Source organism: Mesoplodon bidens (assembly GCF_964165515.1).
Source record: "Mesoplodon bidens genome assembly, chromosome: 8".
NCBI classification, from domain to species: domain Eukaryota; kingdom Metazoa; phylum Chordata; class Mammalia; order Artiodactyla; family Ziphiidae; genus Mesoplodon; species Mesoplodon bidens.
In genome coordinates, this window is record NC_138165.1 from 28583566 (window position 1) to 28601257 (window position 17692).

At 40.6% G+C, this 17692-nt stretch overlaps 1 protein-coding gene and 1 pseudogene across 2 annotated transcripts in view; both read right to left on the reverse strand.

Moving 5' to 3' along the window:
- The window catches only part of MYO3B (myosin IIIB), a gene marked incomplete at both ends in the record, with an annotated part of 389659 nt that overhangs the window by 265834 nt on the left and 106133 nt on the right, over nt 1-17692 (reverse strand). Inside the window, one exon of the mRNA XM_081243223.1 lies at nt 15357-15422. Within this exon, the coding sequence (XP_081099349.1) occupies nt 15357-15422 (66 nt within the window). The remainder of the gene's footprint in view (nt 1-15356; nt 15423-17692) is intronic.
- LOC308622111 (large ribosomal subunit protein eL39-like) lies at nt 7277-7430 on the reverse strand (annotated as a pseudogene). The gene has a single exon. The product of its transcript is annotated as a large ribosomal subunit protein eL39-like (transcript).

The window sequence follows — 17692 nt, forward strand, 5'->3', positions numbered from 1 at the left end:
AGATGAAAGACCAAGAGAATCTATAATGATTTATTATATTTGAAAACACTGTTATAAAATTTGAATCCACTTAAAAAAAAGAGTCCCTCCCATCAGGAAGCTTGCACAAGCCTCTTAGATAGCCTCATCCACCAGAGGGGCAGACAGCAGAAGCAAGAAGAACTACAATTCTCCAGCCTGTGGAAGGAAAACCACATTCACAGAAAGAAAGACAAAATGAAAAGGCAGAGGACTATGTATCAGAAGAAGGAACAAGATAAAACCCCAGAAGAACAACTAAATGAAGTGGAGAAACCTTCCAGAAAAAGAATTCAGAATAATGATAGTGAAGATTGATCCAGGACCTCAGAAAAAGAATGGAGGCAAAGATCAAGAAGACGTAAGAAATGTATAACAAAGACCTAGAAGAATTAAAGAACAACCACCTAGAAGAATTAAAGAACAAACAAACAGAGATGAACGTTACAATAACTGAAATGAAAACTACACTAGAAGGAATCAATGGCAGAATAACTGAGGCAGAAGAAGGGATAAGTGACCTGGAAGACAGAATGGTGGAATTCACTGCTGTGGAACAGAATAAAGAAAAAAGAATGAAAAGAAATGAAGACAGCCTAAGAGACCTCTGGGACAACATTAAACACAACAACATTCGCATTATAGGGGTCCCAGAAGGAGAAGAGAGAGAGAAAGGACCAGAGAAAATACTTGAAGAGATTATAGTCAAAAACTTCCCTAATGTGGGAAAGGAAATAGCCACCTAAGCCCAGGGAGTGCAGAGTCCCAGGCAGGAGAAAACCAAGGAGAAACACACTGAGACACACAGTAATCAAATTGACAAAAATTACAGACAAAGAAAAATTATTGAAAGCAACAAGGGAAAAATGACAAATAACATAAAAAGGAACTCCCATAAGGTTAACAGCTGCTTTCTCAGCAGAAACTCTACAGGTCAGAAGGGAGTGCACAATATATTTAAAGTGATTAAAGGGAAGAATCTACAACCAAGATTACTCTACCCAGCAAGGATCTCATTCAGATTTGACGGAGAAATCAAAAGATTTACAGACAAGTAAAAGCTAAGAGAATTCAGCATCACCAAACAAGCTCTACGACAAATATTAAAGGAACTTCTCTAACTGGGAAACACAAGAGAAGAAAAGGACCTACAAAAACAAACCCAAAACAATTAAGACAATGGTAATAGGAACATACATATCAATAATTACCTTAAACGTGAATGGATTAAATGCTCCAAGCAAAAGACACAAGCTCACTGAATGGATAAAAAAACAAGACCCATATATATGTTGTCTACAAGAGACCCACTTCAGACCTAGGGACACATACAGACTGAAAGTGAGGGCATGGAAAAAGATATTCCATGCAAATGGAAATCAAAAGAAAGCTGGAGTAGCAATACTCATCAGATAAAATGAACTTTAAAACAAAGACTGTTATGAGAGACAAGGAAGGACACTACATAACGATCAAGGGATCAATCCAAGAAGATATAACAATTATAAATGTATATGCACCCAACATAGGAGCACCTCAATACATAAGGCAACTGCTAACAACTATAAAAGAGGAAATCGACAGTAACACAACGATATTGGGGGACTTTAACACTTCACTTACACCAATGGACAGATCATCAGACAGAACATTAATAAGGAAACACAAGCTTTAAATGACACAATAGACCAGATAGATTTAATTGATATTTATAGGACATTCCATCCAAAGACAGCAGATTACACTTTCTTCTCAAGTGCACACGGAACATTCTCCAGGATAGATCATATCTAGGGTCACAAATAAAGCCTCGGTAAATTTAAGAAAATTGAAATCATTTCAAGCATCTTTTCCGACCACAATGTTATGAGATTAGAAATCAATTACAGGGGAAAAAAACGTAATAAAAAACAAACACATGGAGGCTAAACAATATGTTACTAAATAACCAAGAGATCACTGAAGAAATCAAAGAGGAAATCAAAAAATACCTAGAGACAAATGATGACAATGAAAACACAATGATCCAAAACCTATGGGATGCAGCAATAGCAGTTCTAAGAGGGAAGTTTATAGCAATACAATCCTACCTCAAGAAACAAGAAAGATCTGAAATAAACAATCTAACCTTACACCTAAAGAAATTAGAGAAAGAAGAACAAACAAAACCAAAAGTTAGTAGAAGGAAAGAAATCATAAAGATCAGAGCAAAAACAAATGAAATAGAAACAAAGAAAACAATAGCAAAGATCAATAAAACTAAAAGCTGGTTCTTTGAGAAGATAAACAAAATTGGTAAACCTTCAGCCAGACTCATCAAGACAAAGAGGGAGAGGACGCAAATCAATAAAATTAGAAATGAAAAAGGAGAAGTTTCAACAGACACCGCAGAAATACAAAGCATCCCAAGAGACTACTACAAGCAACGCTATGCCAATAAAATGGAAAACCTGGAAGAAATCGACAAATACTTAGAAAGGTATAACCTTCCAAGACTGAAACAGGAAGAAATAGAAAATATGAACAGACCAATCACAAGTAATGAAATTGAAACTGTGATTAAAAATCTTCCAACAAACAAAAGCCCAGGACCAGAGGGCTTCACAGGTGAATTCTATCAAACATTGAGAGAAGAGCTAACACCCATCCTTCTCAAACTCTTGCAAAAAATTGCAGAGGAAGGGACACTCCCAAACTCATTCTATGAGGCCACCATCACCCTCATACCAAAACCAGACAGAGATGTCACAGAAAAAGAAAATTACAGACCACTATCGCTGATGAATATAGATGCAAAAATCATCAACAAAATACTAGCAAACTGAATACAACAACACATTAAAAGGATCATACAGAATGATCAAGTGGGATTCATCCCAGGGATGCAAGCATTCTTCAATATACGCAAATCAATCAATGTGATACGGCATATTAACAAATTGAAGAATATGATCACCTCAATAGATGCAGAAAAAGCTTTTGACAAAATTTAACACCCATTTATGATAAAAACTCTCCAGAAAGTGGGCATAGAGGGAACCTACCTCAACATAATAAAGGCCACATATGACAAACCCACAGCCAACATCGTTCTCAATGGTGAAAAACTAAAACCATTTCCTCTAAGATCAAGAACAAGACAAGGTTGCCCACTCTCACCACTCTTATTCAACACAGTTTTGGAAGTTTTAGCCACAGCAATCAGAGAAGAAAAAGAAATTAAAGGAATACAAATTGGAAAAGAAGTAAAACTGTCACTGTTTGCAGATGACATAATACTGTACATAGAGAAACCTAAAGATGCCACCAGAAAACTACTAGAGCTAATCAATGAATTTGATAAAGTTGCAGGATACAAACTTAATGCACAGAAATCACTTGCATTCCTATACACTAACAATGAAAGATCAGAAAGAAAAATTAAGGAAACACTCCCATTCACCACTGTAACAAAAAGAATAAAATACCTAGAAATAAACCTACGTAAGGAGATAAAAGACCTGTATTCAGAAAACTATACGACACTGACGAAAGAAATCAAAGATAACACAAACAGATGGAGAGATATACCATGTTCTTGGATTGGAAGAATCAATATTGTGAAAATGACTATACTACCCAAAGCAATCTACAGATTCAATGCAATCCCTATCAAACTACCAGTGGCTTTTTTTTTACAGAACTAGGACAAAAAATCTTAAAATTTTTATGGAGACACAAAAGACCCCGAATAGCTAAAGTGGTCTTGAGGGAAAAAAAAAGGAGCTGGAGGAATCAGACTCCCTGACTTCACACTATACTACAAAGCTGCAGTCATCAAGACAATATGGTACTGGCACAAAAACAGAAATACAGATCAATGGAACAGGATAGAAAGACCAGAGATAAACCCATATACCTATGGTCAACTAATTTATGACAAAGGAGGCAAGGATATACAATGGAGGAAAGACAGTCTCTTTAATAAGTGGTGATGGGAAACCTGGACAGCTACATGTAAATGAATGAAATTAGAACACTCCCTAACACCATACACAAAAATAAATTCAAAATGAATTAGAGACCTAAATATAAGACTGGACACGATAAAACTCTTAGAGGAAAACATAGGAAGAACACTCTTTGACATAAATCACAGCAAGATCTTTTTTGACCCACCTCCTAGAGGAATGGAAATAAAAACAAAAATATACAATTGGGACCTAATGAAGCTTAAAAGCTTTTGCAGAGCAAAGGAAACTACAAACAAGATGAAAAGACAACCCTCAGAATGGGAGAAAATATTTGCAAACGAAATCAATGGACAAAGATTAATCTCCAAAATACATAAACAACTCATGCAGCTCAATATTAAGAAAACAAACAACCCAATCCAAAAATGGGCAGAAGACCTAAATAGACATTTCTCCAAAGAAGGCATACAGATGGCCAAGAAGCACATGAAAAGCTGCTCAACATCTCTAATTATTAGAGAAACGCGAATCAAAACTACAATGAGGTATCACCTCACACCAGTTAGAATGGGCATCATCAGAAAATCTACGAACAGCAAATGCTGGAGAGGGTGTGGAGAAAAGGGAACCCTCTTGCACTGTGATGGGAATATAAGTTGATACAGCCACTATGGAGAACAGTATGGAGGTTCCTTAAAAAACTAAAAATAGAATTACCATATGATCCAGCAATCCCACTACTGGGCATATACCCAGAGAAAACCATAATTTAAAAAGACACATGCACCCCATTGTTCAATGCAGCACTATTTACAATAGCCAGGTCATGGAAGCAACCTAAATGCCCATCGACAGATGAATGGATAAAGAAGATGTGGTACATATATACAATAGAATATTACTGAGCCATAAAAAGGAATGAAATTGGGTCATTTGTTGAGACGTGGATGGATCTAGAGACTGTCATACAGAGTGAAGTAAGTCAGAAAGAGAAAAACAAATATCATATGTTAACACATATATGTGGAGTCTAGAAAAACGGTACAGATGAACAGGTTTGCAAGGCAGAAAAAGAGACACAGATGTAGAGAACAAACGTATGGACACCAAGCGGGGGAAAGTGGCAGGGGGGGTGTGGTGGGATGAATTGGGAGATTGGGATTAATATATATACACTAATATGTATAAAATAGATAACTAATAAGAACCTGCTATATAAAAAAAAATTAAAAAATTTTAAAAAAGCAGCCTTTTCCTTAGTGCCAAAGGGTGATGTCTGTTATTTTTAACTCTGCCAGAAATTATCAGTGGGTTGGAAGAATGTAGTACTATGACATGAGCCTCCATTTCCATTTTTAATTAAAATTCTTACTGACTCTGAGCCAGATATGCTTTTTCACCAGAGCCTGTGGAAGCTCCACAGTGGAAACTACAGTGGCCTGGGAATGGAGGAGCAGGCAGGAATCTGGGGCTTAGCATCAAACCAAAAGAACGTCACAGCCCTTGGGAGAAGACCAGGAGGCGTGTGAACCTGGCCACTCCATGCTCACACCTTGTCCTTAATTTCCTCATCTCTCTCAGGCAACAGGTCAGCCTTGGTGGGGGATCATGACTGCCTTTCCTCAAGATCCACCTCTGTTTTGACTCATCACCCCATAGAACCCCCTGGCTCTGCTTCCTGACTCCCTCATCTCTTGACGTCACTACTATTCTAAGTTACAATATTCATCATGATCACTCACATTTGCTGAGCTCTCAGTCTGTATCTCACTTAATTCTTAAAACACTCTATAAAGGAGCATGATTCCAGACTGCTACCTGTCTACACACTCTCCACTTGCCGTAGGGATGGAGCTCTGGTACCGACCTGGGCCTGCAGCTGCCCTGTCCAAAGACTGCATTTCTCAGCTTCTTTTGTAGCTAGGTGTGGCCACGTGATAAATTGCAGCTAACAATATATTGTATGAATCTGCCAGAAAATCTTCTTAGAGAAAGGAAACTTTCATTTTCCTCTCCTTCCATCTGCCCATAAATGTTGGAGCTACAGCAGCCATCTTGGCCCATGAGGTGCCCTTGGGAATGGAAACAACACTTAATGGGGCAGCACGAGGGCAGGAGTCTGGGTGGTTGCCACATACTCTGCCAGACCAGCAGTACATGCATGGTTTGACTCCCAGCTTACTTCATGTGAGAGGAAATAAAAATCTATCCTGTTTAAGCCACTGTTATTTGGGATTTTCTTTTTTTTTTTTTTGTGGTACACGGGCCTCTCACTGCCGTGGCCTCTCCCGTTGAGGAGCACAGGCTCCGGATGTGCAGGCTCAGCGGCCATGGCTCACGGGCCCAGCCGCTCCGTGGCATGTGGGATCCTCCGGGACCGGGGCACAAACCCGTGTCCCCTGCATTGGCAGGCGGACTCCCAACCACTGCGCCACCAGGGAGGCCCCTATTTGGGATTTTCTATCACAGCAGACCTGATCTTAATCCCAAGTGGTTAAGAATTAGTACTTCCATTTTACAGACTGAGGCTCAGAGAAGTTAAATAACTTGTTCAAGGTGAAAAATGTCAGTGGCAGTGCTAGAATACAACCTGACTTCAGATCCTGTGCTCTTAATCTCCCCAACATGTGTTCTGTGAAAAGACCTTTTCCCATGCTGAAGACAGTGGAGTCATGGTTAACTCTTCCCTCTCTGTAGCACCTGTCTCCTCCCATAGTTAGCTGCCATGCTCTGTGGGTTCTGCTTCCCCGGGTCTTGGCAGCCATTTCCTGCCCCACTGCTCCATCCTTACCAAGAAAGGTGTGGCCAGCAGACAGCAGAGATAGAGGCCTCAGCCTAGACAAGGTGTGCGCTGGGATGCAGGGAGAGCTAGGGCTGTCTGCGCTTCTGTTCGACTCCTGCTGGGGCTGGTCTCTAGGCTGAGCTTGAGGGGCTCTGCTGTTGCCCTTGAGAAGGGAGCCGAGGAGTGTGTGTGTGTCTGTGTGTGTGTGTGTGTGTGTGTGTGTGTGTCCTGAGCTGTGAAAGTCAGTGAGCTGAAGTCTAAATAAAGAGAAGCTGGACAGCAGACTGAAATACTCCAGAGGTGTCAAAGATGAGGAGGTCATTGACACTTTCTTTTTTTTCCAAACAAAAGGTCTCACACTTTATTACTGAAACTACTAGTGCAAAGGCAAAGAAACAAAGAGAAAAATAATAGCCTCCTCACAAATGTCCAACTGTCCAAATAGTGGTGATGTTTTCAGCTTGATGGGGTAAGACGTTAGTGGCCTTAGCATCACCATGTGTGCCATCTCATGTGTGATTCCTTACAGACCCAGCTTGGTTCTTCTCCAATGTCTCCTCTTAGAGTTACACCTGACTTTAAAACCAGTTTTGCCATGTGAATCCACTAGGCAATGGAATGGGACAATTCTGCCTTTGTTTCTTGGCCAGGAACTGCTTGATCCTGAAAGTCTTGTGAGAAGAACAGAGTCAACCACATACCCCACGATGGCAGGGAAAGGGAGGGAGCCAGTGACACTTTCAAAAAAGCAGTTTCAGGATAGTGGTATGGCCAAATGCAAAGGATGATAAAAATAACAGCTACTGTTGGCTGAGCGTGAATATATACGAAGCAAGCCTTCTGGCGTTCAAATCCCAGCTCCAGTCCTTAATAGCTGTGGTCTTGGGACTCTTGGACTCTTTCAACCTCAATTTCTGTAAAGTGGGGATAATATTAGAACCACCTCATAGGACTGTGAGGATTAAGCCAATTGTGTGACATGCAGAGAACAGAGCCTGGCACGAGTAAGAGTTACATATGTTAGTTATTATTTTCTGCCAGGTTCTACATACACATTATATAATTTAATCCTTATAGTAACCCTCTGAGATGGGTATTCTCAGCCAAATTTGACAATTGAAAAGCAAAGGTCAGAGAGGTTAAATATTTCCCCCCAGGTTACAGAGCTATTAAGTGACACAGCTGGATGCACACACTGCTCTTCCACAGCTGCCTCTTCTTGATGATAAGCCAGGCAGCACGTGGAGAGGGGCTTAGGGGGAACAGGCTGTGGATGGATGGGTGAGCCACATCCCCATCTCCCCCCCCAGCCCACACACACCAGGTGCGTAGACATACAGAGAGCGCAGAGCTCACCACCACTTGTTTATTTCAACTGCAGATTCTTTTTGATTTACATTATGAAATTCAAGTAAGATTTTTTTTTAAAGAAGAAAGAAAGAAAAGCCATTATGGAATAAATGGTACAGACAGTACATTCTAACCTTATGTAAAAGTCACCTAACAACAAAAAAACTACCAACAATAAATGCTGGAGAGGGTGTAGAGTAAAGGGAACCCTCCAACACTGTTGATGGGAATGCAAACTGGTACAGCCACTATGGAGAACAGCATGGAGGTTCCTTAGAAAACTAAAAATAGAGCCACTGGGCTTCCCTGGGGGCGCAGTGGTTGAGAGTCCGCCTGCCGATGCAGGGGACGCGGGTTCGAGCCCTGGTTTGGGAAGATTCCCACATGCCGCGGAGCAACTAGCCCCGTGAGCCACAATTACTGAGCCTGCGTGTCTGGAGCCTGTGCTCCGCAACAAGAGAGGCCGCGATAGTGAGAGGCCCGCGCAGCGCGATGAGGAGTGGCCCCCACTTGCCGCAACTAGAGAAAGCCCTCGCACAGAAACGAAGAGCCAACACAGCCATAAATAAATAAATAAATAAATAAATAAAAATAGAGCCACTATATGACCCAGCAATCCCACTCCTGGAGAAAACCATTATTTGAAAGGATGCATGCACCCCGATGTTCACTGCAGCACTATTTACAATAGCCAGGACATGGAAGCAACCTAAATGTCCATCAACAAAGGAATGGATAAAGAAGATGTGGTACAAATATAAAATGGAGTATTACTCAGCCATAAAAAGGAACAAAATAATGCCATTTGTAGCAACATGGATGGACCTAGAGATTGTCATACAGAGTGAAGTAAGAAAGAGAAAGACAGGGGCTTCCCTGGTGGTGCAGTGGTTAAGAGTCCACCTGCAGAGGCAGGGGACACGGGTTCGTGCCCCGATCCGGGAAGATCCCACATGCCGCAGAGTGGCTAGGCCCGTGAGCCATGGCCGCTGAGCCTGTGCGTCCGGAGCCTGTGCTCCGCAACGGGAGAGGCCACAGCAGTGAGAGGCCCATGTACCGCAAAAAAAAGAGAAAGAGAAAGACAAATATAATATCGCTTCTATGTGGAATTTAGAAAAATGGTGCAGATGAATTTATTTGCAAAGCAGAAACAGAGTCACAGATGTAGAAAATAAACTTGTGATTATCAAATGGGGAAGGGGGAATGGGATGAACTGGGAGATTGGGATTGACATATATACACTACTAATGATAACTAATGAGAACCTACTGATAGCACAGGGAACTCTACTCAGTGCTCTGTGGTGACATAAATGGGAAGGGAATCTGAAAAAAGAGGGGAGATATATATATATATATATATTATATATATATATATAATTCACTTTGTTGTATAGCAGAAGCTAACACAACATTGTAAAGCAACTACACTCCAATAAAAATTAATAAAAAAATAATAAAAGTCATCTAACATCATGCGTCACAAGGACTAATATGAAATCTATGACATATGCTACAGACCTGGTTTCTTACAAGATCTAAACTCAGCATTTGGTGCGAAATAAACAGAATATGCTGGCTAGAGTCTGGAGCACCTACTTTATTATGCATTTTGCTTATTTTGGATGATGCTAAACCTGTCATTGCCACGGTTCCCAGGACAACAGTATATTCCAGGTATGTGTGGATACTGCACTGTGTTTCAAACCTCAAGTCATACTGAGTCACTTCTTGGTTTATATCATGAGAGAAGCAGATTTTATCAGCTGAGTTTGTAAGTGGAGTACAAGTGAGATTGAATCAGGCCCTCGGTGTCTTTAGATGATCTATTAGGTAATCTAAATTAGATGCTCTTCAGGGAGATATAACCTTGAAACACACAGCTTTATTTGTTCTTCTCATAAAGGAAAAAATAATCCCAATTTTTCAAAGTGAGAAAGAAGTTGGGTTGCATTTATAAGTATATTGATCAATGTATGTTTAGAGGTGAGAGGAGAATTGGGTTTTTTTTAAATTAGAATTTTTTTTTAGCTTCTCCATGAATTTTTATTAATTCACCAATTCCCTATAGCTCAAGGGATGCTAATTAATTCAAGAAACCGTAATAGCTAATCATTGGCTAAATAAATCTAAAATGGAGAGAGTCTGTCACTGGAGATACCACTACTCATTTTAATTAAAATTACCAATTTGTGAAGTAATGTAAATAAAGGTTACTGTATCCTTCTACTCAGGAAGTATTAACATTGTGCATGGCCACCTGAGAATCCAAGAGGACTTAAAAAGCCAAGAATACTTGTAGAATCTTATCAATTTCTGAGTTAGAATATTTATCATTCCAAGCGCGTTGTTCATTGACATTACAAACCTATGTGGAATTAAGCTGCCTTGAAACACAAAATGGAGAATGCCAAAGGACTGAGAATTGTTGCCTTGAAGGGAATACACTCAATGTCAAGGAATCAACCACTCCAAAATGATTACTTTATAAACATTCAGGCCTAGAGAAAAGCAGATGTTCCAGGTCTGAGTTTCAATTTTTAAGGAATAAATTTATGCAAACGCCCATTTGTTTTAGTACTTTAGTAGCTAGAGTGATCTCACCTTGTTAACATTCAGTGCAACTGCTTATAGCCATTCTAATGTCATTTGCAGGGATAGGAAAGGTCACCTCAACATTTCATGACTAAATGGCAGGGCTCGACCATGATGTTCACCCTAGGAATTAGACACACCTGCACACTTAGCTGCTCAAGTCAGCCAACCCTGGAAAGCAGTGTGTGCGTGGGCAACCATATAGTTCAAGTCATCACTGAGTCCAAAGCTGAGCAGCCATAGTGCTCTTGATGGATTTGCCCTTGAGAAGAGAAATCCATCTTTATTGTCTCACTAGTCAGCTCAAGAGCCATTGATGAAGTCCTAAATCTAACTCTTTTTTTTTTTTTTTTTTTTTTGCGGTACGCGGGCCTCTCACTGTTGTGGCCTCTCCCGTTGCGGAGCACAGGCTCCGGACGCGGAGGCTCAGCAGCCATGGCTCACGGGCCCAGCCGCTCCGCGGCATGTGGGATCCTCCCGGACCGGGGCACGAACCCGCGCCCCCTGCATCGGCAGGCGGACTCTCAACCACTGCGCCACCAGGGAAGCCCTCTAATTCTTAATAAAACCCCAAAAGTTTTAGAGGCAAAATGAAAAAGCATAGTTCACAGATACCTTTTGGCCAAAGGTTGGGAAACTATTTTTGTTTTTTAGTCCAAAGACCTGAAATTAGTCTGAACTGAAAAAAGGAGTGACATCCTTTAGGACCAAGGTGAAGCTGCCAAAGGAAAATTGTTATCTTATCAAAAGGCTACTTCTGAATGGAGCCTCCTGACACAGAAGTCTGGCTGGGACTTGAACCAGATAAACTTGTTATGCAAATAGCTTTAGGCAAAGGGGAAAGGGCTGATAATGAAATCGCCACAAAGCCAACCACACATTACAGAGGTGACAAAAAACATCAAGCAGCGACCTACCATATGGATAAAAAGCAGTGCAGAATTTATGTGAGCATCATGTTTAATTTATCATAACTAAGCTGTCAGGAGTCATGCTTTGACAAATGCATAACTAACACATATAAATGAGTCAATTATCACTAACGACCACAGGTTCAAAACCAAACAGGCTGATGTTTCTTTTTTTTTTTAACCCTCAAAATAGGTTTACTAATAGGATTTCGGACCTTAAAATCTCTCCTCCTGTCTCTAAATTAAGAAGGCTGGAAACACGTCTGGAAAACACTAAGCCATAGCCTGGTACTTACATCCTGCCTCTGCTCTCACTCATGCACTTATTTCTCTTCTCTTCTCTTCTCTTCTCTTCTCTTCTCTTCTCTCTCTCTCTCTCTCCCTCTCTCTCTCACACACACACACACACACACACACACACAGTCCCCTGTCTACACAGCTGTGATCACTGGGCTGCAGCCTGGTCAATCCCTTCAGATCCCCGCAGCAACGATGAGAAGCCATAAGGTCCTCTGGTGAGTGGTGACCATCATGGACCAAGAAAGACTGAAATTACTGAATTGACTCTGCTATGGTTCAGCAGTCATGTGGGGACAGGGTATTAAAGGTTTTAAAGCTGTTAAAAATTTTCTTGTCCTGTTTATTCTTTAGAAAGAACCAGTTTAGTTTACTCTAATACAATGCACTGTGGCCCCATTTACAATGGGAATTGAAGAAATTTTCTGGATAATTCAGGCTAAAAAACTTTTCCTAAATTACCAGATAATCATCTTCCCACCTCAGTCCCAGCAATAATGAAAATTTTATAATCTGGAGGTCTTAATCCTTCATCCTTTTTCCCTTTCCCTCCCAATATGAGCAAGGTAAGTATAAAAATAAACCAAGGCTCTCTCTTTAAATAGACATTTCTAACCCAGTGAGTGTCTTTGCTTACATTTAATTAGAAATTTGAATAAATAGAATGAAATAGAAAATTAAAATTACATTTGGTAGTCTGGCTCCTTTATGAAACCAAAGGACATTATGCGGGAATAGTGGGTAGTTTTCTACCTAAAAATATAAAATATAATAATTAGTTCCTAATCTTGAGAGTTACATTCCTAAAAATCTTGTAAAAGGAAAACTCATGATTGAAGAATCTCAGATGTTATGGGGAAAACAGGACTGGGGGGCTGAGGTCAGGAAAGAATCCATGAACACCTAAAATATATAATATTTTCACTAATAAAACCAATAAGGACAAGTCATTAAATAAATAGAAGACTGATGACATTTTTCCATATCTTAAATTAGTAATAAAGCACACAATCACTTAATTTCTATTTACCTTCCTTGGTTCATTAGAACCTCTTCAGACACTCTACTCTGTAGTTTCAATAAGATGCTTTTGCTTTGCCCCTGATGTATGCATACTAAAGGCATTGTTTTCTACATTGAGTCCTCCATTCTAGTATCAACACTTTCCTAAGTCTAAAGCAACTCAGAATGAGCGCATTTGGAATTCTCAGAGTTGGGGAAGACAAAAGCAGATTTAAATGGCATATAACAGGATTTGCCATAAAGAAAAATCAACAGTAGAGAGGGATTTCTATACTGTATTTAACCCTGAAAGTCCCAACCCTATCATCAATTATGTACCTTTATTCCCAAATCTATCCAAGCAATACTGTGCTCAGTTTAAGAACACAAACATACTCTTGGAGAAGTATACAGAAACCAAACTTTGGTGAGTGGGTCAAGTCACATTTTAGAGGCATCACGAGAGCTTGGTATAGGAAAGTGTATCTGTGAATATGTAATGTGGTTTTCCAGGCCAGCAGCTTAGAGAAGGTCAGTCAAGGGCATCTGTGTGCAGCAATGGAATGAAAAGGAAAACTCTTTGGCTCCAGCCTTTTCCAGCAAAATCACTGGAACCCTAGCCCCTGGATTTCTTTCCCTGGGGTGATCTGAAATGTGTTCCCAGCCACCAGGATGTCTTTAGCTCTCCAGGGCCTTCCACCTCCTCCTTTGGCTTCCAAATATCAGGAAGTAGCTCTTCCTCTGCTCCTATGGGAGCATCATCCCTCCTGCTGTTATCTGTTGTTCCTCTCAACATTGCCCACTGTCACCACCATTGACGTGGGGCTGCTTCTGCATTCTGCAGAAACATCAGAGTGGGGACTGAAGGGACAAGGAAATGTCCTCCATCCCTGGCCTTGAACTTCATGGTCACATTCCGACACAGCCTTGCTAGTAGAATTCTTGGAGTTCTTTACCCTTCCTCTCTCCTGAGCAAGATGGCAAAAAGCTAGGAGGGATTGACTGGACAATCAAACAATTTCAAGGACCTTGAACTATGTTGCATTGAAATGAAAATGAAACACAGGTTCACAGTTCTTTATACAAAACCCTTGGGGCCAAATATGTTTTGGAATTCAGAATTTTATCAAATTATATAAAAGTAAACCCGTACATTTACTGTATTTTATGTAACATCCCCAGCAGGATCTGGGGCAGCACACTGTAATCAAACACATTAATATATCTGCAGCAATTCACATGAATATTCACACTGAGTAGGATAAATAATGGCTATAAATAGCCTCAATTCAGTTTAGGTCATGTGTTGCCACCAAATCAGTTCACATAAGGTCAGGGCTTGCAGATGAATGACTCAAGTACAAAAAAACTTCCATTTTTCAGAGCTCTTTGGATTTTGGAATTGTGAACAAGGGATTGTATTGTATTTAAGGAAGGCGATCAAGAGACCCAGTCTGCTTCATTGCTCTGCATCTTGGTGGAAGTTAAGTATGCACATAGGTATAATTTAGAGAAATTTGTGTTGACCCTTCCCTACTTCCTGTTCATCAGCTATTTTGGTCACTTCTTTTCTCCTCCCATGACCTCTGAACCCCGTGTTTGATACAGTAGACACTGAGAGCACCTCTTCCCAGCTCCTAGCTGGGATATGGCTTGTAACAGCCTTGTCTAGATTCCTGCCCCTGCAGTTCACCAGGCCCTTTGCTTGGGATCATATAGCCCCCTCCAACATACTGAGCATCTTCCCCAGAGTCAGGACCAGTGTGGTTCTCTGTCAGGGGACAGGCCAAAAGCTCATGTTCCCAGCACTCAGTCACCACCCCGTTGGTGCTGCTGTTGATTCTGTTCCTGTCTTAGTCCCATGCAATACTGCCTAGTTCCTGGTAACAGAGCTCCCACCAGGAACATCACCCATCAGTTGGGTTTTCATCTTGTTCTCCACACTCTGAGCCCTGGCTGGGGCTCCTCACCTTGGAGCCTCAGGTCTGAGATCTTACTTTGGCCCCTCAATCATCTTGGGAACTGGAGCCCTGCTCCCAAAGCACAGATCCTAAAGCAAAGTCCAACTTCCAAGCTGCAAAACCTCTACTGAAGGCTGGCACCTTCTGTTCCCTCTCTGGCCCAAGTGTGGGTGTCAGATTTTTAGATACAGTCTCCTCCCTTATTAAACAAGACCCACTGGCAATATTTGCCCCAGGACAGAGCAGAGTCAGATGAATGTGACACATATGATCAGAAGAACTGATTATAACCAAGAGTCAAATGGAACTCCTTATTTCTCAAATCCTGCAGGGGCATCTTCTATCATTTACTGGAACAAATTTTGTGTCATAATGTGCTAGAAGGCATAACAACTTCTAGCATCAAGTCAATTCCACACCTTGGACTTCTCCAATCACTGTCCAAGGACTTGCTGGATGAGCAATTTTCAGTGGAAGAAATACTCACTGTGAAATGAAGTGGTTGAATTCCTCACACCATTTTTCCGGATGAAGTAAAGTAGGTGGAGGATTTCTGAAAAATAAAAGCAATTTTTTTTCTTACAAAGAAAGGGTTCCGTTAAAAGCAAAATATCAACTTGCCTTTACTGATACTGTTCTAAATAGCTCTGATAAAATCTATTCTTATTTCTTCCTGGGTGAGAGTCATTCACCAATGATAAATTATAAAGTGTCAGCCCCTACTCATTTAGTGGCTCATTTCCATTGACTGAAGGCCAATCATGTCCACGGCTTTCTGCAGGACCTCTGAGGGTTACACAGATCAACAACATTCCTCAAGGAGCAGACACTGTAATGAAGGGTGAGGCAAGCACACAGCCACTATAACTGAGAGCTGAGTATTATTAGTGCCATAAGAAGGCTATAAACCAAGTGCTAGGGGCTTGAGAGAAATAGACTTTTAATTTTACAGGATTTTCAGATCATTATACTACCATTTGAATTAATTATGTGATGAAATTAAAGTATACTTATAAATTCACTGGTCATGTTTTTAACTCTTTCCTGTATGTCAACCTCTGCAATAGGTACTGGAGAAAGCAAAACCACTAAGACAAGTTTCAGACCCCAAGAAGATCCTGGGTAGCAAGGAGGACAACACCTAATACAACTAAGTACTGGCGGTCCAAGAGAACTAGAGAACTGTGGAGAGACTCTGGTAACCAGACCATTTCCTGGTGGGAAGGCAGGAAAAGGAAAAAGTAAGAACCCTGCATTTGGCTGAATATTTACCCAAAGAGAATCAATTTTAAAACAGAAGGGACATTACCTTTAATTGATAAGAATCTTTTCTTTCTAGCTATTAATGGAAATAGGGGTTTGTGAGCAAGTCAAGTTCAGCAAATGAAGAAAGTTACATTTCTGCACACCTGAATTATGACTGTAAATCTTAAACCCATTATACACCTTTGTATATATAACCCTTCACTTGGGTTCTAACTACTTCCTAAAGCCATAGATTGCTCAGCCTCCACAGGCAGAGGCAGGGGAAGCAGCAAGAATGACCAGAAATTTAAAAAATGTATCAGATAATGTGATTGTAATTTGCCTCTTCAATACCATTCCTTTTTTCATTTCTTCTAGTACAATTTTTATTCTGGCACAATGCTGCCATATATATTTTCCGGAGTTCCTTGCATCTAGATGTGGCCATGCGACTGCATTCTGGCCAAATGATATATTACTAAAATTGTTCTGTGGTGTTTCCAGAAAGTCTTCTTAAAAGACGGGAGACATGCCATTTTTTTCTTCCCCCTATTTGCTTCCTGGAGCATGGATATGATGGCTGGAGCCTGAGCAGCCATTTTGGACATGAAATGAAAATGAGAGCTATGAGCTGAGTATGGCAAAGAAGGTAGATAGGAAACTGGATTCATGATGACACTGTAAAGCTGCCATACCAGCTCTAGACTGCTTCTCCCTAGTCTTCCTTAACAGGAAAGAGAAATAAACTTCCATCTTCTTTAAGCCATTGTTATATGCAATTAGTCCTAATTGAGCTGATCATATTTCAGATTATTATCCTATTACACGATTAGAACATAATTTGATAAGTATATCACAACTACAAAGGTAAGTGGAAGCATAATAAAGGGGCAACTTACCCAATCTGGGGAGTCCCAGAAGACTTTAAAAAGAAAATGAACTTGAGCTGGCCCCTGAAGATTGGTTGGATTTTTCAAGACAGAGGAGAAGGAAGCCATTTCAGGCTTAGGAAACAAGATGTACCAAGTCACAGAAGTGTAAAAAAGTCTGGTAGGTTCAAAGAACATGAGTAAGTTTTTGAGGCTAGACTATATGATTCTTTCAGGTCTGGAGAGAGAGCAGAAGGGAAGGATGAGGTGGGAAGGAAGAATGATGAGAGGAAATATACGGTTTCCCCATTCTGCATAAGAATTTAATCATCCTTCAGATCTTCTGATTCAAAGACCCAAAGGAAAATTATCTGTGTACCCACCTAGAAAGAGTAACAGTTGAAAGTTGCCCTTCAGTTATTTTGGAGGCTGCCTCTATCTCATTCATTTCATTCAACAATATTTGCCTTTATCTTTCCCTGGCTTTCTTTAAATAATAAAAGTACCATCACATAACTTCTGCTTTAATACCAGCATGGCTGACCTGTTCTTACTGGCTCCAGCTGTTTGAGATTGTACATCCATATGTCCTCCCAGTTCACCTCTGTGGGCATCTCTCAGTGAGCAGCTTACCCTACATCATCTCTACAGCCCTCTCCAGAGCTCAAACTTCCCTTGCTCTGCTCAGGTTTCCTGCTCATTCTGTTCT